Below are 27397 nucleotides of genomic sequence, written 5' to 3'. Positions count from 1 at the left end.
GTACCAGTTTGCTTTCCCACCAACAGTGCGTGAGGGTTCGTTCCTTTTTCTTGTTTTTGATTTTAGCCATTCTGACCGGTGTGAGGTGATATCTCATTGAGGTTTTAATTTGCATTTCCCTGATGATGAGTGATATTGAATATCTTTTCATCTGTCTGTTGGCCACCTGTATGTCTTCTTTGGGAAAATGTCTCTTCAGGTCCTCTGCCATTTTTATTTTTTTATTTTTTATTTATTTTTTTAAAAGATTTTATTTATTTATTTGGCAGAGAGGGATCACAGTAGACAGAGAGGCAGGCAGAGAGAGAGAGAGAGAGAGGGAAGCAGGCTCCCCGCTGAGCATCCTCTGCCATTTTTAATTGGATTATTTGGTTTTTTGCTGCTGAGTTGCATAAGAGCTTTATATATTTTGGATATTAACCCCTTATCAGATATTCATTTGCAAATTTCTTCTCCAATTCAGAGGTTGCCTTTTTACTTTGTTGCTATTGTTTTTCTTGGCCGAGGAAACATGCCTAGAAAAACGTTTCTGTGGCCAATGTCAAGGAAATTACAGCATATATCTTCTACTACTTTTATGGCTTCAGGTCTCACCTTTAGACCTTCCATCCATTTTGAATTTATTTTTGTGTGTGGTGTAAGACAGTGGTCCAGTTTTATTCTTTCGAAGGTAGCTGACCAGTTTTCCCAACACCCGTTGTTGAAGAGACTGTCTTTTCCCCATTGTATATTCTTGCTTCCTCTGTCACAGATTAGTGGACTTTGTTAGTGTGAGTTCATTTCTGGAATCTATTCTGTTTTATTGTTCTATGTGTCTGTTTTGGGGCCAGTACCATACCGTTTTGGTTAGCTGCAGCTTTGTAGTGTATCTTGAAATCTGAGATTGAGATACCTCCAGCTTTATTCTTCTTCTTCAAGATTGCTTTGGCTACTCAAGGTCTTTTGTGGTTTCATACAAATTTTAAGGTTATTTGTTCTAGTTCTGTGAAAAATGTTGTTAGTATTTTGATAGGGACTACACGAAATCTGTAGATTGCTTTGAGTAGTATGAACATTTTAACAATCCAGGAGCATGGCATATCTTTCCATTTGTTTGTTTCATCTTCAATTTCTTTCATCGGTATTTTAGTTTCCAGAGTACAGATGTCCTGGCTCCTTTGATACAGCTGTTTTGACATGGGAGCCTTCTGATGGATCCTTGAAAACAAGCCTTTAGGGGCGCCTGGGTGGCTCAGTGGGGTAAGCTGCTGCCTTCGGCTCAGGTCATGATCTCAGGGTCCTGGGATCGAGTCCCGCATCAGGCTCTCTGCTCAGCAGGGAGCCTCCTTCCTCCTCTCTCTCTCTGCCTGCCTCTCTGCCTACTTGTGATCTCTGTCTGTCAAATAAATAAATAAAATCTTTAAAAAACAAAACAAAAACCAAGCCTTTAAACTCTCAACAGGTTTCAGAAATTGAATCCAGTAAAATTAGGATGTAATGGACATCCTAATGTGTGTGATTAGGGAAATAGGTATATGAGTAGGTGTGAATTAATGATTTATGGGCTCATGCAATGTTAGTGGAGTGATTTCATAGAAATGCTCCAATGCCAAATATAATACCTTTGTTTAAGTAACACAACATTCCACATGGAGGAAGTAAAAGTAGAACTAAAAAAAAAAGTAGGGGCGCCTGGATGGCTCAGACGGTTAAGTGTCTGCTTTCGGCTCAGGTCATGGTCCCAGGGATGGAGCCCCGCATTGGGCTCTTTGCTCAGCAGGGAGCCTGCTTCTCCCTCTCCCTCTGCCTGTTGCTCTGCCTATTTGGGTTCTCTCGCTCTCTTTGTCAAATAAATAAATAACATTTAAAAAAATTTTTTTTAAATAGAACTAAAACCAATGGGCAGATGTTACAGGAATTTCAGCAAATAAACATCATATAATTAACTTTTAAAACCAGAGATATCCATAGGAAGTACTCAAAAACTAAGGAGGTCATACCAAAAGGTCACAAGGAGCAGGCTTAAATCCTATCCCTTGGCCAAATTTGGGATAATTTAGGCATCACAGAGAATAATGAAGAGAATTGATTTAACAACAGAAATCCATGCATCGATAGTGATAATAATAAAGGGGGGAGGAGGAAATAAAGGAAAGATCTTTTGCTCTTTACAGAATACTGTGAGCTAATAAATGTAGAAGGAATGATAGACTTTGGAAAAAACCAAATTTGTGATTTCCAAATCCAATCCAATCCACAGTAATCATTAATTCAGGTAAAGATTATGAGTGGATGCTAAAACTACTGGGGTAAAAGTTGCTAAGAAATAGGATATTTGTACATTCTCTTTCAAGGGGGAAATGTACCTTTGCAGCAGAGATTTGGTGATCATTCTCCTCAAACATAGCATCACTGAAGGCAGGACAGCCTGACATTATGTTCCTCCTGATGCACTGCGGTAAGAAATACACAACATCACCTGTGAAGAATTCTTCCCCAAAATACTTAATTTGAATCTAATCAAGCTAAGACTTCACTTCTAGTTTATCAGAAAGAAAGGAAATTTAGGGACATGTTGAACACACTATGAGGAAATGATGACTCAGATCCAAAAAGAAGACATTCGACAAGACAACTGGCTAGGACTCTTTAGACAGTGTCCTGGAAAACAGACAAAAATGACAGGAGACTATTGTGGATTGAAAGAAGCATAACAACTAGGCACAATGAATGAACCTTTATTGGATTGGGATGTGGTGAACTCTAAAGCTGTACAACATTTGGGGGGAAAATTTGGGAAGTTTGGAGATGATGTTAGGGAATGACTGTTAGTATCCTTAGGTATGATAATGGTATTATGGTTATGTAGGAGATTCGTGCTGAAGTGTCATAAAGTCTGCTACTTTCAAATGGCTCAGCAAAACCAAAACAAAAGTATGTGTAGTGTGGAATAAAGCAAATGGGGTCAAATGGTAACATTTGATGGGTGTAGGTGAAGGGCAAATGGATGTTAATGTTAGTCTTTCAACTTTTCTTTTTTTAAAGATTTTGTGTATTATGTGGGGGAGAGAGAGAGAGAGAACACAAAGTTGGGGGGAAGGGGCAGAGGGAGAGGGAGAAGCAGCCTCCCTACTGAGCAGGGAGCCCAGTGTGGGGCTCTGTCCCATCATGACCCCATCCAAAGGCAGAGGCTTAACCGACTGAGCCACACAGCGGCCCCTCAACTTTTCTATAATGTTTGGAATTTTTCAAAATAAAAAATAGGGGACAATTTTTTAGCTGTCCAATATTGCATTGACTGATATGGAATAGTGAGTAGGCTCTCAGTGAAAATATTGTAACAGGACTTGGGTCCATTGGGACCTTATCTAAAAATGGCCATCAGTTATTCTAAGGAGGGTTTCTCAACCTCAGCACTATTGACATTTTAGGACAGATAATTGTGATGGAGGAGGCTGTCCCATGCATTACAGGATGTTTAGCAGCATCCCTAGCTTCTGTCCCCCAGATGCCAGTAGCAAACACCCCCAGTGGTGGCAACCAAAAATGTTTCTAGATATTGCCAAATACCCACTTGGAGGCAAAATTGCTCCTCGTTGCAAGCCACTGTTCTGAGCCAAGGGTGTACTTTTTCTTTCAAAACTTCACTTTTATTTCGAATACTTTGCACCTCAGAGTCTCTAAATTTTCCTCTTCAGTTAAAGCAGTTGCATGCAGTTACTTGCTTGCAGTTAGTAAAGCTTTTTGTCTGCTTGGTGAGAAAATTCATTGTATTTTCCATCTTGAGAATCTTCTAAGATTCACCCCATCTAGGGTGCTTTTTATTTTATTTTTTTAAAGACTTTATTTATTTATTTGACAGCGATCACAAGTAGGCAGAGAGGCAGGCTCCCGGCTGAGCAGAGAGCCCAATGCGGGGCTCAATCCCAGGATCCTGGGATCATGACCTGAGCCGAAGGCAGAGGCTCAATCCACTGAGCCACTGAGGTACCCCTAGGGTGCTTTTAAAAATACAAATTTCCATCTCCTACCCCAGAAAGACTGACTAAAAAGTTTCTGAGATACACCCCTGGAATCTGCTTTTTCTTTAAGTTATGTTATATTGGTCACCATACAGTATGTCATTAGTTTTCGATGTAATGTTCCATGATTCATTGTTTGCATACAACACTCAGTGCACCATGCAGGACATGCCCTCCTTAATACCCATCACTGGGCTAACCTCCCCACACCCCCCTCCCCTCTAAAACCCTCAGTTTGTTTCTCAGAGTCCATAGTCTCTCATGGTTCATCTCCCCCTCCGATTTCCCTCCCTTCATTTTTCCCTTCCTTCTCCTAATGTCCTCAATGTTACTGGAATCTGCTTTTTTTAAAAAGTTCCAGATGGTTCTGATGATTAGTCAGACTTGTGTTCCTTTGTTTTAGAGGGTCATCTATTCATTTATTCAATAAACATACATGAAGTCTGAGAAGAGTCCAATGACAGAGGGCCTTATAGGCCATTGTAGAGACTGGCTTCTAGTCTGAGATGAGAAGCTACTAGATGTTTTTTTGCAGTATAGTTCACAGATAACATACTAGTTTCAGATGTGTAACATAATGATTCAATATTTGTGCATATTGTGAAATTATCACCACAATAAATCTAGTTAACATCTGTCACCATATATAGTTATAAAATTCTTTTTCTTATGAGGAGGACTTTTACAGTCTACTTTCTTAGCAACTTTCAAATATGTGCTACAGTATTATTAACTGTAGTCACCATGCTATGCATTATATCCCTATGATTTATGTATTTTATAAGTGGAAGCTTATACCTTTTGACCCCCCTCAGCCATTTTGCCCACCCCTCACCCTAGACCTCTCTGGCAGCTACCATTCTGTTCCCTATAAGGTACTTACAGGTTTAGGTTCTCTTTAACTTACCTGTAAGTCTCTGTTACCTGTAAGTTTAGGGTTTTTGTTTCTGTTTTTTCAGATTCCACGTATAAATGAGATCATGTGGAATTTTATTTTCCCGTCACTTACTTCACCTAGTATTATGCCTTCAAGGGCCATCCATGGGCCTTGTTGCAAAAGGAAAAGTTTCCTTTTTATGGTTGAGTAATAGTCCATTGTCTCTGTGTATAAATATGACACATTTTCATTAACCACTCATGGACATCAGTGGTTGTTTCTGTATCTTGGCTACTGTAAATAATGCTGCAGTGATGATGAAAGTACATATATCTTTTCAGTTAGTATTTTCATTTTCTTCAGATGGATACCCAGAAGTGGAATTGCTGGATCATACTGTAGTTCTATTTTTAAAAAAAAATTTTTTAAGTTTAGGAAATGTTTCTTTTTCTTTTTCTTTTCTTTCTTTTATAAACATATAATGTATTTTTAGCCCCAGGGGTACAGGTCTGTGAATTGCCAGGTTTACACACTTCACAGCACTCACCATAGCACATGCCCTCCCTAATGACCATAACGCCACCACCCCCTCCTGTTTTTAATTTCTTGAGGCACTTCCATACCGTTTTCCATATTAGATGCACCAATTTGCATTCCTACCTAGAATGCACAAGGTTTCCCTTTTTTTCCACATCCTTGCCAACATTTGTTGTTTCTATCTTTTTGATGATAGCCATTCTAACAGGTGTGAGATGATCAGTCTTATCATGGTTTTGATTTTCATTTCCCTAATAAGTAGTGATGTTGAGCCCCTTTTCATATACCTGTTGTCTATCTGTATGTCTTTGGAAAAATGTCTATTCATATATCCTCTACCCATTTTTTTTTAACGGGCTTCACAGAGCCCGACACAGGGTTCAAACTCATGACCGTGAGAACAAGACCTGAGCTGAGATCAAGAGTTGGACACTTAACTGATTGAGCCATCTGGACACCCTCTAAGCCCATTTTTTTAAAAAAGATTTTATTAATTTATTTGACAGAGACCACAAGTAGGAAGAGAGGCAGGCAGGAAGAAAGAAGGGGAAGCAGGCTCCCTGCCGAACGGTGAGCCCAAAGCAGGGCTCGATCCCAGGACCCTGGGATCATGACCCGAGCCGAAGGCAGAGGCTTTAACCCACTGAGCCACCCAGGCACCCCAAGCCCATTTTTTAATCAGATTGTTTGGTGGTTTTTTTCCTATCGAGTTACATGTGTTCTTTTTTTATTATATAAATTTTATTTATTTATTTGACAGAGAGAGATCACAAGTAGGCAGAGAGGCAGGCAGAGAGAGGGAGAAGCAAGTTCCCTGCTGAGCAGAGAGCCTGATGCGGGGCTCAACCCCAGGACCCCGAGATCATGACCTGAGCCAAAGGCAGAGACATAACCCATTGAGCCACCCAGGTGCCCCGAGTTATATCTGTTCTTTATATATTTTGAATATTAACCCCCTACCAGATATAAGACTTATAAATATGTTCTCCCATTTGTGTTTTTTAAAGATGTATTTATTAATTTTAGGAGAGAGAGAGTGCACACACCAGTGGGAGGAGGGGCAGAGGGAGAAAATCTAAAGCAGACTCCCCAATGAGTGCAGAGCCCAATGCACGGTTCAGTCTCATGACCCATGAGATCACTACCTGAGCCAAAACCAAAAATTGGATGGTTAAGACTGAGACACCCAGGTTCCCCATTTTTTTAAGCTCTGAGCCAACGTGGGGCTTGAACTCATAACCCCAAGATCAAGAGTTAAATGCTCTTTCAACTGAGCCAGGCAGGTGCCCCTCAGTTGTTTTTTTTAAATAAACTTCTTATATTGGAATCAGTTTGTATTATTATTGGAATAATTTTAGTTATAGTTTTATACAAGACTTGCAAAAGTAGTACAGAAAGCTTCCATATACTCTTTATCCAGCATCCCCTAATGTTAGTGTATGATACATTTATCAAAACTAAGAAATATACACTGGTAAAATACTATTAACTTACACTGTAGTCCTTATTCCAATTTCACCAGTTTTTACAGGTATGTCCTTTTTCTATTCCTGAATTCAATTTAAAACCCCACATTGCATTTAATTGTCATGTCTCTTTAATCTCCTCTAATCTGTGATACTTCCTTAGTTTTTCCTTCTTTTTCATGACCTTGAAATTTTTCACTGTACTGGTAAGTTGTTTTGTAGAATGTACCCTAATTTGGGTTTCTCTGATGTTTCTCTGGTTCGATTGAGGTTTTGGGGGAAGAGGTGAAATGCTCTTCTCATCACATCGTATCTGGGGGTACAGGATATCAACATGACTTATCACTGGGGCATTGACCTTAGTGGTTTGGTTCAGGTATTATCTGCCCAGTTTCCCAAACACTGTAAAGTTCCTGTTTTTTCCTTTTCATAGTTTGTTCTTTGGAAGTTGAGTCACTAAGACCAGCTTACACTCAAAGCAAGGAGAATTAAGCTACACTTCCTGGAGAGGGTAGTATCTACTCACATTATTTGGAATTCTTCTGTAAGAAATATTTGGCCCTTCTCCCCCATTTACTTACTCAATCATTTATTTCTTTCAGTAGAGAGTCATGAATATGAATTTTATTCTTTGGGTTATAATCCAGTACTATCAAATTGTTCCAGTTGTAGCCATTGAGAAAGTTCTTTTAGGTTGGTTCCTCTCTCATTTTGACATGCCTTTTATTTATTTATTTCTATTTTTTGCATTATGCTAGATAGGATTTCCAGTATCATTTTGTATAGAATAGTGAGGAGAGGACATTCTTGTCCTGTTACTGATTTCAGTCTCACCATAAAGTGTTCAGTCTCACTGTAAAGAATGATGTTGGTTATAGGATTCTCATATATGCCTTTTACTAGGCTAAGGGATTTCCATTCTGTCCCTAGTTTGTTGACTTTTTATTATGCATAGATATTGAATTTTGTTGAATTTTTTTCTGAATTTATTGAGATAATATGTTTTTTTAAAAATCTGGGTATGTCATTTAATCTGGTGAATGACTTGTTAATTTTGAATGTTGAACCAGCCTTGTATTCCTGAGATGACCCCTTGATCATGATATATTATCTAATATATTGCCAAATTCAATTCACAAATATTTTATTGAAGATTTTTGCACCTTTGTTCACGAAGAATATTGGTCTGTAGTTTTTTCATCATATCTTTGTCTGGCTTTGCTATTAGGGTAATGCTGGTCTCATAAAATGAGTTGGGATGTATCCTTCCTCTTCAGTGGTCTTAAATAAATTTTAGAGAATGGGTATCATTTCTTCTTTAAATGTGTGGTAGAATTCACCAATGAAACATCTGGGCCTGGAGATTCAGGGAGAAAGATTTTTAGCTGTATGTTTAATTTACTTGTTAAATTATTTACTCATAGGGCACTTAAGGCTCTCTTTTTGAATGAATTTTAATAGTTTTGTCTTTTAAGAAATGGTTTCATTTCATCTAAGTTACCAAATTTATGGACATAGAGTTCTACTAATCTGTGGATCAGTAGTGATGTCCCACTAATATCCTTGCTATTGGTAATTTGAGTCCTCTTCTTCTCCTATCAGCTTGGATAAAGGTGTATTGTTTTATTGATAATTTCAGAGAAGCAGCTCTTTGTTTCATTGATTTTCTCTATTTTTCTCTTTTCAGTTTTATTATTTTCTGCTCAACTAATTATTATTCCTTCCTTTACTTGCTTTACATTTGATTTGCTTTCTTTCTCTAGTTTCTTAAGATTAGGTTACTGATTTTAAATATATCTTCTTTTCTAATGTAGTTGCTTTTCATTATTCACAGTTATTAAATTCTGTAAAGTCACTGTGAACACTGAATTAATGAGTCCTGAACTCCTGCTCCTAGGAGAAATACAGAGTTAAGTTCCTGCAAGTCTCTGGTCATAACATTTTTGTCAATCAGTCCATACATAATCTTTTGTATGTTTGTTTCTGTTTATTTTTTTTCTTTTTTTAAAGATTCTATTTATTTATTTACTTATTTTAGAGAAAAAGAGCCCACAAGCACGAGCCGGGGCGGGGGAGCAGAGGGGAAGGGAAAGAGAAGGGGAAGGAATCTCAGGTAGACTTCTCACTGAGCACAGAGCCTGACTCGGGGCTCGATCTTAGAACTCTTAGATCATGACCTGAGCCGATACCAAGAGTCAGATGCTTAACCGACTGAGCCACCCAGGCATGCCTGTTTGTTTCTGCTTAAAGACATCTTACTCAGTATATATTATTGATTCATTAACATTGAACTCAGAGCCAAGAGCACATAACTCTTGCCTAAATGAAACTTATCTAACAGGTATTTTCTCTGAAAGGCCTATCACAGCCTTCCTAAACTTAGGAACATTAGACAGCATTTTTGCGCTATGTTTGGGGGCCATTTTAAATAGCAGAACCACTTAGAAAACCCACAAAATGTGGAAAACGTGGCACTAAAACTGTACAAAGGATGCTTGCTTACAGTATGAGGGCTGAAACAAGAATGCACAGGATCACTTTGTTCAACTTCACCTAGGAGTGTGTGTGTCAGGCAACTCAAATTTTTGAATATTCTGTGTTTCTCTGTGAATGACCATGAGAAGACTGCAAATATTCATTTGGGGTTACAGATAAGTTTTACCAAGTTGGCAGATTTGCAAATAAGGAATCTGTGAAAAATGAGGATCAACTGTATATATATTCAATGTTAAAAATTTTCCTTTAAGGACTGCTTTAGCTGCATTCTGAACATTTTGACATGTATTTTTATTTAATTCAGGCTTTGGCAAAATATGGCTCACTGTGGGTTTTTTTTTTTTTAAGATTTTATTTATTTGACAGAGAGAGATCACAAGTAGACAGAGAGGCAGGCGGGGCGGGGGTGGGGGTGGGAAGCAGGCTCCCTGCTGTGCAGAGAGCCCGATGCAGGACTCGATCCCAGGACCCTGAGATCATGATCTGAGCCGAAGACAGAGGCTTAACCCACTGAGCCACCCAGGCGCCCAGCTCACTGTGTTTTATAAGTGAAGTTTTATTGGATCATTCTTTTTATCTATCGTGTTTTGCTGTTTGTACTACAACAGCAGAGTTGATTACTTGTGATAGACACCATATGGCCAACAAAGCCCAAGATTTCTTATCTGGCCCTTTCCAAAAAAAGTGTGCTGACCCCTGAATATTTTTTTGGTTTCCCTTGAGTCTTTTTACTTGATTCACTGATTTAGATGTATATGTTTAATTTCCAAACATTTGGACATTGTCCAGATGTATTTCTGTTATTTCTAAATTAAAACTGTTATGGCCCAGTAAACACATGTATAATTTCTCTTTTCTTTAATTAGATGTAGCCCATCTTGGTGACTATTCTATTTGCATGCAAGAAGAATGTATAACCTGTTTTGTTGTTGTTGTTTGGTGGAATATTCTATAAATATCCCCTAGGGCAATTTGGTTCATACTGCTTGTCAGTGCTTCTGTGTCTTTACTGATTTTTTTTGCCTAGTTCTTCTGTGAATTAATGAAAGGCGTGTTGAAGTTTTCAACGTTAACTGGTTTTGTCTATTTCTCTTGTCAGATCCTATTAGATTTTGTCTTGAAAATTGTCAAACACAGTTGTTAGATGCATACACATTTAGGATTGTTATGCCTTCTTGGAGAATCCTTTATCATTATGTAATGTCTCTCTTCGTCTGATAATCTTACTTGTTCTGAAATCTACTTTGTCTGAAATAGAGCCATTCCAGCTTTCATTTGGTTCTTTAGTGTCTCATATATCCTTATCCCCTTTCTTTTAATTTACTGATGTCTGTATATCTATAGTAAGTTTTTAGTGGTGCCTGGGCGGCTCAGTCGGTTAAACCTCTGACTCCTGATTTCAGCTCATGTTGTGATCTTAGGGTCATGAGATTGAGCCCCACATCAGGCTCCATGCTCTGTGGAGAGCCTGCTTAAGATTCTCTCGTCTCCCTCTCCTCTTCCTCCTCTCCCTCCTCTCTCTCTCTGACACACACACACACACAGACACACACACACGCACACACACAATATTTAATTAAAAATTTTTTTTTAATTTTGAAGTGAGTTTTTGTAGATAGCATATACTTGGTTCTTCCTTTTCAATTCAGTCTGATAATCCCTGTCTTTTAACAGTTGTGTTTAGTCCATTCACATGAAAAGAGACGGATATACTTGGATCAACATCTACCATCTTTTTTTAATTTTAAATTTTAGTTAACATAGAGTGCAGTATTGGTTTCTGGGGTGGAAATCAGTGATTCGTCACTTATATTCAACACCCAGTGCTTATCACAAGTGCCCTCTTTAATAACCCATCACCCATCTAGCTCATCTGCGACCCACACCTCTCCATCAACCCTCAGTTTGTTCTCTATTGTTAAGAGTCTCTTATGGTTTGTTTTCCTCTCTCCTTTTTCTCCCTTCCTGTATGTTCATCTGTTTCCTTTCTTAAATTCCACATTTGAGTGAGATATGGTATTTGTCTTTCTCTGACTTACTTCACTTAGCATAATACATTCTAGCTCCATCCACATCAGAACAGATGGCAAGATTTCATTTTTGATCACTGAGTAATATTCCACTGTATACATATACCACATCTTCTTTTTCCATTCATCAGTCATTGGACATTTGGTCTCTCTCCATAGTATGGCTCTTGTTGATGATGCTGCTATAAACATCAGGGTGAATGTACCCCTTCAAATTTGTATTTTTGTATTCTTTGGGTAAATACCTAGTAGTGCAAATGCTGGATCATAGGGTAGCTCTATTTTTAACTTTTTAAGGAACCTCCATACTGTTTTCCAGAGTGGCTGCCCCAGTTTGCTTTCCCAGCAGTACCAGAGGGTTCCCCTTTCTTTGCATCCTCACCAATACCTGTTGTTTCTTGTATTAACCTTAGCCATTCTGACAGGTGTAAGGTGGTATCTCATCATGATTTTGATTTGCACTTTCCTGATGATGAGTGATGTTGAGCATCTTTTCATGTGTCTGTTAGCCATCTGGATGTCTTCTTTGGAAAAGTGTCTATTCATGTCTTCTGCCCATTTCTTAGCGGACTACTTGGTTTTTGGGTGTTGAGTTTGATTAAGTTCTTTATAGATTTTAGATACTAACTCTTTATCAGGTATGTCATTTGCAAATATCTTCTCCCATTCTGTAGGCTGCCATTTAGTTTGTTGATTGTCTCCTTCACTCTGCAGAAGCTTTTTATCTTGAAGTCCCCTACTGTTACTGTATTATTACCAATGAGTTTCTTTATGTTTATTATTAATTGGTTTACATATTTGGGTGCCCCCAAGTTGGGGGTATAAATATTTACAATTGTTAGATCTTCTTGATGGATAGACCCCGTAATTATGGTATAATGCCTTTCTTCATCTCTTGTTACAGACTTTGTTTTATTTTTTTAATTTTTAATTTTTTTAAGATTTTATTTATTTATTCAACAGACAGAGATCGCAAGTAGGCAGAGAGGCAGGCAGAGAGAGAGGAAGGGAAGCAGGCTCCCCGCTGAGCAGAGAGCCTGGTGTGGGGCTCGATCCCAGGATCCTGGGGCCATGACCTGAGCCAAAGGCAGAGGCTTTAACCCACTGAGCCACCCAAGCACCCGGTACAGTCTTTGTTTTAAAGTCTAGTTTTAGGGACTCCGGGTAGCTCAGTTGGTTAAGTGGCTGCCTTCAGCTCAGGTCATGATCCCAGCATCCTGGGATCGAGTCCCGCATCTGGCTCCTTGCTCGGTGGGGAGCCTGCTTCTCCCTCTGCCTCTGCCTGCCACTCTGCCTGTGCTCACTCTGAGAAATAAATAAATAAATAATCTAAAAAAATTTTTAAAAATCTAGTTTGATATAAGTATGATTACTCCAGCTTTCTTTTGACATCCGTTAGCATGATAGATGATTCTCCATCTCCTCACTTTCCATCTGCAAGTGTTTTTAGGTCTAAAATGAGTCTCTTGTAGGCAGCATATAGATGGATCTTGTTTTTCTATCCATTCTGATACCCTATATATTTGGATTGGACCATTTAATCCATTTTCATTCAGAGTGATTGTTGAAAGATATGAATTTAGTGTCACTGTGTTACCTGTAGAGTTGGTGTTTCTGGTGTTGTTCTCTGGTCCTTTCTAGTCTTTGTTGCTTTTAGGGGGTTTTTTCCCCTCCACTCGAAGAGTTCCCCCTTAAAATTTCTCATAGAGTTGGTTTAGTGGTCACAAACTCCTTTGGTTTTTATTTGGGAAACTTTATCTCTCTTATCTGAATGACGGCCTTGCTGGATAAAGAATTTTGGGCTGCATATTTTTTACCATTGAGCCCGTTGAATATTTCCTGCCATTATCTTCTGGCCTACCTATCTGTGGACAGGTGTGCTGAGAACCTGATCTGTCTTCCCTTTTTTCCCTTGCTTGCTATTTGTAGGATTCTTTCCTTGTCTGTGTATTTTGTGAATTTGACTATGATATGCCTTGACGAACATCTACCATCTTGCTGCTTTTTGTTCCATTTGTTCTTTGTTTCTTGTTACCTCTTCTACTGTTTAATCAGGCATTTTTTATTATTCCATTTAATCTCCTCTATTATTATTTATACTATTTCTAAAACTTATTTAATGGTCACCTTAGGTTTTGCAGTATGTATGTTTAAATAATTTGAATCCATCTTCTAAGAATAACACTTTATCTGTTGCATATAAGGACTTAATAACATATTCTCAAGTCTTTCATCCCATTCCTGTATTGTTGTATATTTTACTATTATATATGCTATAAACACCTAAATACCTTGTTAGTTTGTTATAGCTTTGTTAATGTTTTAAACTATCTGTTATTTTTGGGGCAAAGTTATTGAGTGTCCAGCTCTTGATTTCAGCTCGGGTCATGGTCTTGGGGTTGTGTGATCGAGCCCTGTGTCAGGCTTCATGCTTAGCAGAGAGTCTGCTTGAGATGCTCTCCCTCTCCCTCTGTCCCTTCCCCCACTCCTGCACTCACTTGCTCTCTCTCTCTCTCTCTCAAAAATAAATAAATCTTTAAAAAAATAAAATAGTTATTTTTAAGGGGATAAAGAGGTACAAACTTTGAGTTATAAAATAATCACAGACATGAAAAGCAGTATAGCATAGGGAATATAGTCACTAATATTATAATAACTTTGTAAGGTGACAGATGGTAACTACACTTATGGTGACCATTTTATAATGTGTATGATTGCTGAATCACTATTTTTTATACCTGAAATGAATAAAATACTATATGTAAACTATACATCAATGAAAATAAAAATCTGAAAAACTCATTTATTTTAGAACAATTAAAAATATAGATCATATTTTACTAGAGGTTTTAGAGCAGAGGAATGTCATGGTCCATTTAAAATGTAACTTTTACTAAGGGGAAGCAGAGAGACTACCTGGGAGGCTTTTGCAGAGAGCCTGATGTGGGGTTCGATCCCAGAACCTGGGATCTTGACCTGAGCCAAAGGCAGCTGCTTAACCAACTGAGCCACCCAGGCACCCCAGGATCCAACTGTTTTATTAGGAGTTGCAAAATGATCATTTTCTAACCATGTCACTACCTCTGTATATGTTAATGGATGTTAACAGAACTTCTCTTATATACCAGAGCTCTTCAGTTAACTTGAAATATGCTTCATATCAGAAAAGCCGAATAAATAAACAAAATAATTATCAGTTTTCAGAATAGTGAATTGATGCATTAGCAACCTGCAGTGGTGTCCAGTGAATTTTGTTTCTTTCTTCTAAATATCATTTTAAGCCCATGACTTTTTATATATTCAGTATGTTTTAATAAACTGCGGTCATTATTCCTTCTGAGACCATGTCTCATCTTTGGCCATTGGGAGCCTCTTCAAACTGGATCCTATGTCCTTTTGGTACAATTGTATTGGCCTTTGATAACTTCCTTGCTTTTTGGCTCGACAAGATATTACAGGTTAATCTTATCCATTTCTTGCCCCAGACAGAGAATCATGCATTTTTCTGAGAAAATGTTCCCTAGTTATCTTCTTTTCTTTATACAGCACCTATCTTGATCTGTACACTGTGATCCTGAAAAACTCATACTTTGTTCTCTGTATCTAATTGTACAATTTACTGTTACATGTCATGCCTTTTCTGTATTTGTTGTTTATATTAAATCACAAACCCTCAGTTCTTTTGGTACCCAGTGCAGAGTGATCTTCTCCCTTGTTCTTGTGTCTTGTCCTATGGCACATGCCTACATTCAACTTAGTATTTCGTATTCCTTAACCTTAGAATTTCATTCCTACTTCTTAGTCTCTGTTGCTCATGTTTGTTTAATGGGCTTATGTCTTTTTTTTAAGATTTTATTTATTTATTTCACAGAGAAAGATCACAAGTAGGAAGAGAGGCAGGCAGAAAGTGGGAGAGGAGGAAGCAGGCTCCCTGCGGAGCAGAGAGTCCAATGTGGGGCTCAATCCCAGGACCCTGGGATCATGACCCGAGCTGAAGGCAGAGGCTTCAACACACTGAGCCACCCAGGCACCCCTGGGCTTATGTCTTTTTTCAAGAAATTAATCATTTTCTAGAGGTTAGGATATATGCATTACTTTAGAAGTTAAAAAGCAAATCTATTAAGGAATATAGTGATAACTGAAATATTAATTGAATTGAAGGACATATTTTGCTTGGCTAACTTATGGCCACATTTACCAACAACTTGACACCAGTAGTAGCAATGCTATATTTAAATCTAAGCCGAACTTAATCATAAATCTTTACACTAGAATTTAAAGTACAGGTGGTTTAAAAGTATTCAAATTAATGTATAGGAAAGGAGGCACAAATATCCTATTCAGAGAATAAAAACTTAGTCTTTGGTTCTAGAATTTGCTGTAAGGCACACTCAGGAAAACTACTTTCAGATGGTCATTACCTCTGGTGCCTGGCTTCAATTCCTGCTCGGTTTAGCTTCATTATCGGTGAACCAGAACTTGGCTGATAAGTAGGAGAATTGCAAGGAAGATGGGCTGCCTGGCAAAACCTACTTATGGTGACTTGAATTGCTTTTGATCTTATTTGTCATCTTATCAGCGATTTTTTGGTACTGCTAAGTGAGTGGACTTTTTATGGTTTTTATAGAATGAAAACCAGAAAAGTCAGACTATTTACAACACTTAAAAATGTGACCATAGTCCTGTAATAGCACTCAAACTACCCATCATAAGATAAGACTGTGTTCATTTATTGCATGATTACAGTTGGAAGAAGTAGCAAAAGTGACATATCCCATCCGTCTACTTCCTTCTTTTTTTTTAAATTAAATTTATTTATTTTCAGCATAACAGTATTCATTATTTTTTCACCACACCCAGTGCTCCATGCAATCCGTGACCTCTATAATACCCACCACCTGGTACCCCGACCTCCCACCCCCCCGCCACTTCAAACCCCTCAGATTGTTTTTCAGAGTCCCTAGTCTCTCATGATTCATTTCCCCCAACTCCCTTCTCCTCTCTAACTCCCCATGTCCTCCATGCTATTTGTTATGCTCCACAAATAAGTGAAACCATATGATAATTGACTCTCTGCTTGACTTATTTCACTCAGCATAATCTCTTCGAGTCCCGTCCATGTTGCTACAAAAGTTGGGTATTCATCCTTTCTGATGGAGGCATAATACTCCATAGTGTATATGGACCACATCTTCCTTATCCATTCGTCCATTGAAGGGCATCTTGGTTCTTTCCACAGTTTGGTGACCGTGGCCATTGCTGCTATAAACATTGGGATACAGATGGCCCTTCTTTTCACTACATCTGTATCTTTGGGGTAAAAACCCAGGAGTGAAATTGCAGGGTCATAGGGAAGCTCTATTTTTAATTTCTTGAGGAATCTCCGCACTGTTCTCCAAAGAGGCTGCACCAACCTGCATTCCCACCAACAGTGTGAGAGGGTTCCCCTTTCTCCACATCCCCTCCAACACATGTTGTTTCCTGTCTTGCTAATTTTGGCCATTCTAACTGGTGTAAGGTGATATCTCAATGTGGTTTTAATTTGAATCTCCCTGAGGGCTAGTGATGATGAACATTTTTTCATGTGTCTGATAGCCATTTGTATGTCTTCATTGGAGAAGTCTCTGTTCATATCTTCTGCCCATTTTTTTATATGATGGCTGTTTTGTGTGTGTTGAGTTTGAGGAGTTCATTATAGATCCTGGATATCAACCTTTTGTCTGTACTGTCATTTGCAAATATCTTCTCCCATTCCGTGGGTTGCCTCTTTGTTTTTTTTGTTTGTTTGTTTTGTTTTTTTTTTTGACTGTTTCCTTTGCTATGCAGAAGCTTTTGATTTTGATGAAGTCCCAAAAGTTTATTTTCACTTTTGTTTCCTTTGCCTTTGGAGACATATCTTGAAAGAAGTTGCTGTGGCTGATATCGAAGAGATTACTGCCTATGTTCTCCTCTAGGATTCTGATGGATTTCTGTCTCACGTTGAGGTCTTTTTATCCATTTTGAGTTTATCTTTGTGTACAGTGTAAGAGAATGGTCAAGTTTCATTCTTCTACATACAGCTGTCCAGTTTTCCCAGCACCATTTATTGAAGAGACTGTCTTTTTTCTACTTCCTTCTTCTTTTCCTCTTACACCCCAGGGAAGAGACTAGAGATTCTTTACAATATAAAGAATAAAAAGATAAATTTCAAAATAGATTTGGGGGCATGTGGGTGGCTCAGTTGGTTAAGCATCTGACTCTTGATTTCAGCTCAGGTCATGATCTCAGGGTGGTGAGATTGAGCCCCAGTTCGGGCTCTGCAGTGGGTGTAGAGCCTGCTTAAGATTGTCCCTCTCCTTCTGCCCCTCCCCACGCTTTCCTAAATAAATAAGTAAATAATTTGTATTCATATCCAGACAACACTTCTTGGGTTTGCTTATAGGTCCCGTTATTGCCTTGGAGTTTAATGGAGATGGAGCTGTAGAAGGATGCCAACTTATCGTCAATGAGATATTCAATGGAACCAAGGTACAAGATTTTATTGATTATTGTTATTTCAATCAGACCTTTCAGGTCATTTCCTTTTCTTTACAATTAAATAGTACTTTTATCCCTGTAGTTGCTTGGAATTAAACAGACCATGATTTTTAGAATCTGTGGTAAACAGTTGGGAGCTAAGCTTTGGTTTTTCCTTGCCAAATTAAGATTTTAATTGCTTAAAAATTTACAAAATAAGAATCTACTAATTTAAAATTTTTTTTATTATTTGTCAGAGAGAGAGAGAGAGAGCACAAGCAGAGGGAATGGCAGGCAGAGGGAGAAGCAGGCTCCCCACTAAGCAAGGAGCCCCATGTGGGGCTTGATCCCACGACCCCAAGGTTACGACCTGAGCTGAAGGCAGGCACTTTTTACTCACTGAACCACCCAGGTGTCCCAAGAATCTGTTCATTTAAAAACCTCCAATAAGACATGAGTTTCGAAAGTAAAAAGTCTCATTAAATGTCTAAGTTCTTCCTTTTTTGAAAACTAGTGTATGTTGAAAAATGTCATATTTCTAAGATTATGTACCTTAGATGGATGATCCTCGTGCCCACTGTTCATTTTTATTTGCTTCAGTAATGCTTCATCAAACATTGAAGCTGGGTGAGGGGGCGCCTGGGTGGCTCAGTCAGTTGAGCGTCCAGTTCTTGATCTCAGCTCAGGTCTTGATCTCACGGTTTTGAGAACAGCACAGAGCCCATTTAAAAAAAATGAATTTGAGCTGTATCTAGAAGTCATTACATATAGGTCGTTTCTAGATATGTTGTTGGGGTTGGTGTATCTAAGAATTTCAGACTTAAATAACTTAATATAACTTAAAAACCAAACATAGGAGTACTGAATGAGTATAGATATAACTAATAGTTTTTTGGATAAATATCTGAGATAAAATATCTGGTTTTGTTGTCTGACTTGGCTAATAGTTTCTTAAATTTGCATAATTTAATGTACTTTGCCTTTTGTCTCATTTTATCATCACAGCAGTACTAAGGGAAAGGGCAAATATGATAGGTTGAATAGAAAAGGGAGCAAAGAGAAAACGATTCTGTGATTTGGAGATTTTAAATCTGAATGAGTCAAAGATTATCTAATCCAATGTTCTCATTTTACAGGTGTGGAAAGTGAGCCCAGAGAGGTTTATTGAATGAATTGTCAGCATCATACAGCTAGATTATGATAAAGCTAAAAGAGAGTCCAGGTCTCCTCTAATTCGTGGCTGACATGTGTAAAAATAATTTTTGAAGGGTTCTACTGAGTACTGCTTTCATGTTTAGCAGATAGTTCATTTAAAACTAGTAATACATCTTTAGCAGCTTTAAAAATGATAACCTCAAGTCTTGCTTCTCAGCCTAATGAGATTGTTATTAGGAAATAGAAGAAACTAAGAAGTCTTTAAATAAACTTCTCTATTCAGTAGCTTTCATAATATTGACTCTCATATACTTAAAAGACAGTAAAAGTACAAGTGTGATTAAGTGTAACAGAAATATTATGAAAGCAAAGACCTTGATTATATCCTAAGTTCTTTTAAATGAGCTCAGTTTACATTATGGCTACTGAAACTATATTGTATAGATTCTACAGAATATGATTAAATATTATATAAATGGTATACTTGAATTTCTTTTAATAGGAAGCTTGTCATTATTCTGTGGACAACGCAGGCTTTGAAATTTGGGGATTACTGGTATTTATTTTTTGCTTCTTTTGTATTTAAAATAGATGTTTGTATCAGAAAGCAAGGAGACAGCATCTGGAGATGTAGACAGCTTCTACAACTTTGCTGACATACAGATGGGAATATGAAGTGCAATATGGAACCAAGGACTTGGTATTAAGCCCTTTTTAATTTGTGTATTAGCAACGAATTTTACTAATGATGAAACTGTTAATGACTATTTTTTAGTAAATGATTGAATACCGCATCGTTTACTTCAGGTTCAAAAATTGTTTTGGGATACGTGGTTGGCTTAGTCGGCAGAGCATAGAATTCTTGATCTCAGGGTTGTGAGTTCAAGCTCTGTGTCGGGCGAGGAGCCTACCAAAAAAAAAAAAAAAAAGTTCATTTTAAATTCAGTGGTTTTAATCAGCTTAGAAACTATTTAACCTACTTCAATAAGGTTGTGGTTTTGTTTCTCTGCTTATGATCATTATTAGAACATAGAAGTGGCTTGCAGGTCATGATTTTAATCCTAATTTTTCTTTCAATTCTCTAAGAATTTAAACTTTCCTCAGTGCTCCATATTGTTTGAGAATACATTTCATTGCTTCTTTTCTTTTTTTATCGAGAGATTTGTTACTAGCTGATCATTTAGAATTAACCTCTACACATTTTTTTGTGTATACATAGCCAATTAAGTAATTGCTTCCTAGTTGCATAATGTGGCAAATGAGATTTTGTATGCAGAATTGATATAATACTTTGTAAATTGAATTTTTTTTAATTAATAGGGATTTGATAACCAGCAATTAACTCTACTAACTGATGTTGGTATAGCTGTTTAAAGACTACTTTGTGAGTAGTATGATTATGTGAATAAATTCCACACCGTTTAGTTTTTTTAATGCAACTGCTAGGTGACTCTTCTGCTTCCTGGTAAGAAAAGGTGTATGCAGTACTTAAAAGTATAGAAACCTGATCACCGGCAGGTTTCAGAAAAATGAAATCACTAGCTCTTGTGGTTTATCAGGAGAATTAGGACAAAATCTTGTGACATTTAAATGTCATGAAATGCTTAGGCATGATGATAAGCTAGGCAGATATTTTTTTAAAAAACTAGAGAAATTTGATTTCCAGCAGATATACCATTCATCAAGTAATGTTCAAGCGTGACGAAATTGTTTTTGGCTGCTTTAAAGCATTATTTCCCAAATCAAGCTGACTGTAATAATTTGCCAGGAATCAAGAGAGAGCTACTTATTTAAAAATCCACATCCTTGGACCCAGTCTCCAGATACACTGATTCATTCTCCAGGGGGAACCCGGTTGTGAGGAGTTTGTTGTAACCTAAAGTAATCAGCTCAGAAGATGTTCATTGGGCGATCTGGAGAGAAGGGACTGAACCTGCCATGTACATCGTATGTAGCAGCTAATAGGAAATTAGCTTTCATAGGTCTATTTTTTAAAGGAACCTTAAATTTAAATCTATTTTGGTAAAACCAAGACTGAAGATAGCCACTTATAGAAATCCCTCTTATGATTGTTACTGAAAATGTATTTTCATGTGTAAACTGCTTTTGAATATATCAGATTAATTTATAACTACGATATTGAACTGTGTGTTAATGTTCAGAAATAATGCATTCAAAGACTTTTCACTTTAATAAGGAAAATTGACTACCTACCCTGTGTCTGGCCTCGTGCTAACCATTAGCTTTGTATCATTTCAGTCTTTTGTAAGAGCACTCTATACTACATAATCAACGTCTTCTTTAAATCAGAATGGTTTCATGAGATGCAAATAAAACTTGGTGACAGATTTAACATAATTTTAATCATGATTTACAAATAAGCTTTGCAATTAGTGGTCAGAGGGCATTGATTTTTCCCACCGTTAAGCTAAATTAAATATATTCCTTCTGATTTTGATTACATTATTAAACCCCATTATTCACACTAAAAGTAATTGCTGTACTTTATGTTTTTCAAAAATAAATACAATATTACACAAAACTGTAAACCGAGTTCTTTATTTTATCTATAGTATTTTAGCAAAAAACTCAGGAATACAACATATAAGGGAGATGTTAATTTTAAAATACCCACTAAGTTTAGTATCTATTAACCAACCAAAGCCTAAACTTTTATATTCTTCAGTTGGATAAGAGCTTTTACCCGAGTTTGATTTGTCTTTAAGGATAGTCATTTGGCTTCTGAATGTTTGAAAAGATTTTTAAAACTAAGTAGTGCTATGGTTGTTGTTTCTATAATTCCAAACTTTGATAGTAATTGTACTACATTTCATTTTAAAAAAATGAATTTTTGTAGCTTTTGAAATCATGAACATTTATTAGCAAGGACAAATTAGTAATTTTATTAAGTTATACATGTTTAAACATTAGCTTATTTCTCTTGTGTTATTAGTACTGCTGTTTTTGCTTCTGTATATTTCTGTCTAGCTTTTGTATGTAATTTATATTTAGTGTTTATAAAACGTGATTTGTAATAAATGTTGTTAAAACAAAAATGGCTGGGACGCCTGGCTGGCTCAGTCGGTAGAGCACACGACTCTTGATCTCAGGGTTGTGTGTTCAAGCACCACGCTGGGGGGTAGTTTACTTTAAAAAATAAATAAATAAAATGAAAATGGCTTATCACTTAATTTTTGAGGTACACTTCTATAACACTCAGCTACTCATACATGTGCCAAGATTTGATCGTGGCACAAATTTTTTAATGACAAAAGTAAAATAGAAATTTCTAATCTCTCTTATGTTAATGAGACGTGAGCTGTGTGTCTGTGTGTGCGTGCATGTGTGTGTTTGTGTGTGTGTATACAAAAACACTCTAGAGTAATGCAAAGGTAGTAGAAAACTTGTTTTAAATCTAAGGAATTTCCAATATAATGCTTCCCTTGTTAAAAGATATATTTTATTATGATTGGATACTGGAATATTTACTAAGATTAGACATTTCTCCCATATTTAATAATGAGTTTTTTATGATATAATTTCTTGCAGGTATATACAAATGGACCTTATTTACCAAATTTACCAGCCATTTGTACCCAACCTCTCCATCTACTAGCCCATAAATCAGAAGTACTGAAACTGCAGCTTGGTTAGTTTTTTAAATAAAATCAGAAATACTGAAACTACAAATTGGTTAGCTTTTAAATAACATTTGCTATTATTTTTTTCTATGTATGAAGAATTTCCATGTACATTTAGAGCATGAGAGGGGAAATAGAAATGTATAAGACAATAGGAAAATTACTTTCTATTTATTGGATAATTCTTGCTGTGCTGAGTTTAAAATTTATTTTTCTCATTTAAAAGGGACATATTTAACTTTGTTCTCTGTAGAAAGAAATGATATTGTAATTTTGTAATTAGGGTATGATTACCCATTCAAAATCCATTCTAGAAAATACTTTATCCTTTAAAAGCCTAACACTAAAACATTTGAATTTTTAATCATGAAAACCTTTTTTTCCTTTTTTTTTTTTTTTTTTGGCGAAAATGGAGTAATTCACTGTTGACTTGGTTTTTGCTTTTGGTAGATATTGTTGGAGGGAGTCAGCAATCAGTCCTACACAGGAGGGAAAGGAGTAAGCCCTTAAACCCCATTTTTCTCTTTGACATTTTGGCTTTTAGTGGCAAACTCCAGCAAGATGTTCCATTAAGCAGTCTCTTCCTTTTCCAGTGTTTGGAGCCTTCCTGGGGAGGGCAGGTTCTCACCTACCAAGAGATGGTGAGAGAGCAGGAGCACAGGTGGGTGAGAGCCCCGGCATTGTCAGCAGGGCTCTGATCCTCCCTGGGGGCGGGGGCCTGCCACCCCCCTCCATTTCAGTTGAATCAGGTCCACTTGTAATTGTCCTAATGCAAAGTAACTGGCATATTTATGACAGGTAATGAAATGATGTTTATAAAGTATACCTTGAAAATAAAATACACTGAAATGTATTTTATTACACAGTGTTGAGTATTCATAAAGTGAGTATGGCGTTCTTTTAAAGGAGTTCAGCTGGGGAGCCGTACACACACCTACAAAGAGGCAACTGAATGGGAGAAAACAAGTATAAGAGGCTCTTAAGATTTAAGTGCTTTTTTCTTATGATTAACAAAGTAAGTAAAGTAGGAATGACCTACCAAAATGTAGGTCAGTTTGTTAGGCTCATTAGGAAAACCTTTTATAGGTGTCCTTGTGTGTGTGCACCTAATCCCAGTTGGTCTGCCAGAGACCCCCTGAGCAGCAGCCCTAGTCCCCAACACGGTCCCAGTTCCACTTCAACAAGAGCAAAGAAACTAGCACGAACGTGTTGGGCAGGCACAAGTGCGCATTGGTGGGAAGACAACTGCTCGCCTAAAGGAGACGCTTCATGGAACAACTACAGCAAATGGTTAAAAAAAAAAAAAACAAACCAAAATTTCAACTCTCCTTTAAGAAGTTAGGGGTAAACAAGATCATATCGAAGAGCTGAATGTGTTCCTGAGCCAAGGAACAGTGAGTGGTCCACTCTCGAAGCCCTAACGTGTGGCCATCCTGGGCAGCAAATGCCTGCGCCCTCAGAGGCCACGCTGACACAAAGCAGCTGACAGAAGTGCAAGCCGGGTCTTCAGCCAGCGTGGTGCCAGCCGTCTGACTGGTTGAAGAAGACTGGCTGAGGCCTTGCCCAGGTCATCTGTGCATGGAAAAGCACCCCTCACTGCCGGAGAGGAGGATGATCATAAAGATTATCTCCCAGATCTTGTGGAGAATTTTGAGGAGGCTTCCAAGAACAAAGCAAACCAAACCCAGTCCACTTCTGAAGAAGATAAAACTTGAGGAAGTTACTGGGAGCTGCTCTTTGATATTACGACTGCTGTGTAAAATGTTGTTCCTGGATCTGATAAGACCTAGATCTCGGATATTTTGAAGCCCAAGCCCCTTGAACTTCTCCCCGCTTTTCAGTTTTTGCTTATACTTGCTTCATTCTTGCAGCTGAAGCCGGGAAAGAAAGTCTAAAGCCAGGTTAACTAAGTCCTTTGCCGAGTAAAATAGAGTCAAACCTTTCCTACTATTTCACCTTAACTTCCATACAGATCAGATGTTCAGCAGTTTTAAAGCTTATCTCAGTAGAGTGATCTGGTTTTAGGACTTGGAAGGGTCTGGACATTTTCAATCCCTCATCTGACAGATGAGAAAACTGAGGGTCAGAAAGTTTCATCACTGAACTACAGTGTGGGCCCCTTGACTTTCCCCTGGGATCACCAGGAGAACGAGACTCAGCTCACCCCTCTTCCACATGAAGCCTTTTCGAACTCTCGGGTGCATTTCATCCTCGGTGCTCACACAGTACGCCGTATAGGTGTCCAGGTGCTTCTAACATCTTCTACTAGTTCTCTCCCCATGCTTCCTTGCTCTTCCAAGTGCGATCTGTGGTCCAGCAGTAACAGCATCACCTAGAGCTTAGTAGACTCTCAGGCCCTACTCCAGATCTGTCGAATAAGCTTCTACATTTTAACAATGTGTTCGGGGGACTCAGACGCCACATTAAAGTTTGAGAAGCTCTGCCCCGTCTCTGCTCAGTGGGGATCCTGCTTCTCCCTCTCCCTCTGCTGCTCCCCGTGCTTGTGCTCGCTCGCTTGCTCTCTCTCTCTCTGACAAATAAATAAATAAATAAAATCTTAAAAGAAAATAAAGGGACGCTCGGCCCTCGAGACGTAGTTCCTCAAGCACTAGAACCAAGGCTTAGAAATCCTTGTATTCCTAGAAAGTAGCTTAGGGTCCAGTAAGATGATCTATATTTAATAAACGTTTTTAATTGAATGATACAATCCAGTGCCTTGTTCTACTCTCCTTGTATGGCTTTGGAATAAAAAACATTCCACAGGGCTTACTCCCCCCTCTCCCACTGTCTGTGTTGAAATAGTAACCACGGCCTCTGCCCACTGAGGCTCCTGGGGGAGCTCTGAGAGCATCAGCAGTATTCACTGGAAGCAGATAAGAGCACAGCAATTTCTGACTGCAATTTTCCTCTGACGCGTTTTCCTATTCAAGCGGGTCCTATTCAGTTAGGCAACGTGTTGCATAAAGCCAGCGTGGCCACTTGTTTGATGCCCAGGGCTGAGTTAAAAGAAAAAAAAAAAAAAGCAATCAACTACTTGCTTTGGGTTTATGTGGAAAGTTAGTCCCTTAGTGTCTCTGGGATCTGTTACCCTCCCTCTTTATCTCTTGACATCTTCCCACTTCTAGCATTCAGGGATGAGCTTGGCCATCATCATCCAGTCACGTGCAGGACTGTTCAGGGGAATGATCAGTATTGCTCCAAATTCTGGGGGGAAATAGGGTGATGACGATGACTTGTTTTTTTCCTGGAACAAAGGCTTAATTATAAATGTGAAATTTGAAAGAAAGGTAAAACCCTAAATGGCACACTCGGCCCACCATCTGCTTCAAGTGACTTTTCTTTCTGTTTGCTCGGGAGAACTCTATCGATGTCTTCGTATGAAACTTAATGGTAATTTCTTATGTAGGAAATCTTTCTTTGCATTTAGTCGGTGGAGAGCAGGATTCAGGTGGCATACAATCGCTCCCTTCCTATTACTGTTCTAAAGGTGATATGACACAGAAAAGAAGGAAATGTGCAGAAATGTGATGCTCAGGATTGAAAAGTCAGAGGTTTCCAACTTGAACCAGGGCTCAGCTAGAAATTAAAAAAAAAATGCTGATCTTCTTAATACATCTTTGTTCAAGAATATTGCATTATAGGGATGCCTGGGTGGCTCAGTGGGTTAAGCCTCTGCCTTTGGCTCAGGTCATGATCCCAGGGTCCTGGGATCAAGCCCCACCCGCATTGGGCTCTCCGCTTGGTGGGGAGTCTGCTTCCCCTTCTCTTTCTGCCTGCCTCTCTGCCTACTTGTGACCTCTCTCTCTCTGTCAAATAAATAAGTAAAATCTTTAAAAAAAAAAAAAAAAAAAAAGAACAACCATCTTCCTCGGGCACCTGGGTGGCTCAGTGGGTTAAGCCTCTGCCTTCAGCTCAGGTCATGGTCTCAGGGTCCTGGGATCGAGCCCCACATTGGGCTCTCTGCTCAGTGGACAGCCTGCTTCCCCCCCCCTCTCTGCCTGCCTCTCTGCCTACTTGTGATCTCTCTCTCTCTCTCTGTCAAATAAATAAAATCTTTTAAAAATAATACTGCATTATAAATCCTTTGGTGCTAACATGTACTTGTATAGCAAATTTAAATGATTGAAGGCCCCCAAATAGGGCAGCATTTGAGGCCTATATGGTATGCTATGTACTGAATCCAGCAACACTACGTATAGGCACTGTCCTGGTTATGGTTATATTAGCAGTAAGTACGGTTGACCCTTGAACAGTGTGGCTTTGAACTGTGCAGGTCCAGTACTCTGCTGACTTTTTTAAAAAATAAATACAGTATAGTACTCTAAATGTATTTTCTCTTCCTTAATTTTTTTCTCTAGCTTACTTTATTGTAGGAATATAGTATATAATACATAAAACATATAAAACATGTTAATCTACTGTGTTATCAGTAAGGCTTCCGGTCAACAGTTAAGATTATTAGTAGTTATGTTTTTGGGGAGTCAAAAGTTACACTAGGTGGGGGGGTCAGCATCCCTAATCCCTCCGATGTTCAGGGGTCTGCTGCATAAGGAAAAATGTAAACCACAGGACATGTAGTAAACAGATGCTCAGAATGTTACAGTGCCCTTCCTTCACCCTTATAAAACTCGTTTCTCTGAGTGAGTTTTTTAAAAAAGATTTTATTTATTTATTTGATAGAGACATAGCAAGGGAGGGA

At 38.1% G+C, this 27397-nt stretch overlaps 1 protein-coding gene across 1 annotated transcript in view; it reads left to right on the top strand.

Moving 5' to 3' along the window:
• The window catches only part of RP2 (RP2 activator of ARL3 GTPase), a 49156-nt gene extending 27043 nt beyond the window's left edge, over positions 1-22113 (top strand). The window contains exons 4-5 of the mRNA XM_082718209.1: positions 17829-17914; positions 19649-22113. Of these exons, the coding sequence (XP_082574335.1) occupies positions 17829-17914; positions 19649-19732 (170 nt within the window). The 3' untranslated portion in view covers positions 19733-22113. The remainder of the gene's footprint in view (positions 1-17828; positions 17915-19648) is intronic.
• Positions 22114-27397: the final 5284 nt, after the last annotated feature.

Source organism: Mustela nivalis (assembly GCF_964662115.1).
Source record: "Mustela nivalis genome assembly, chromosome: X".
Taxonomy (NCBI): Eukaryota; Metazoa; Chordata; class Mammalia; order Carnivora; family Mustelidae; genus Mustela; species Mustela nivalis.
Note: the sequence above shows the minus strand (reverse complement) of the source record. Positions and strands in the feature narration are given on the sequence as shown.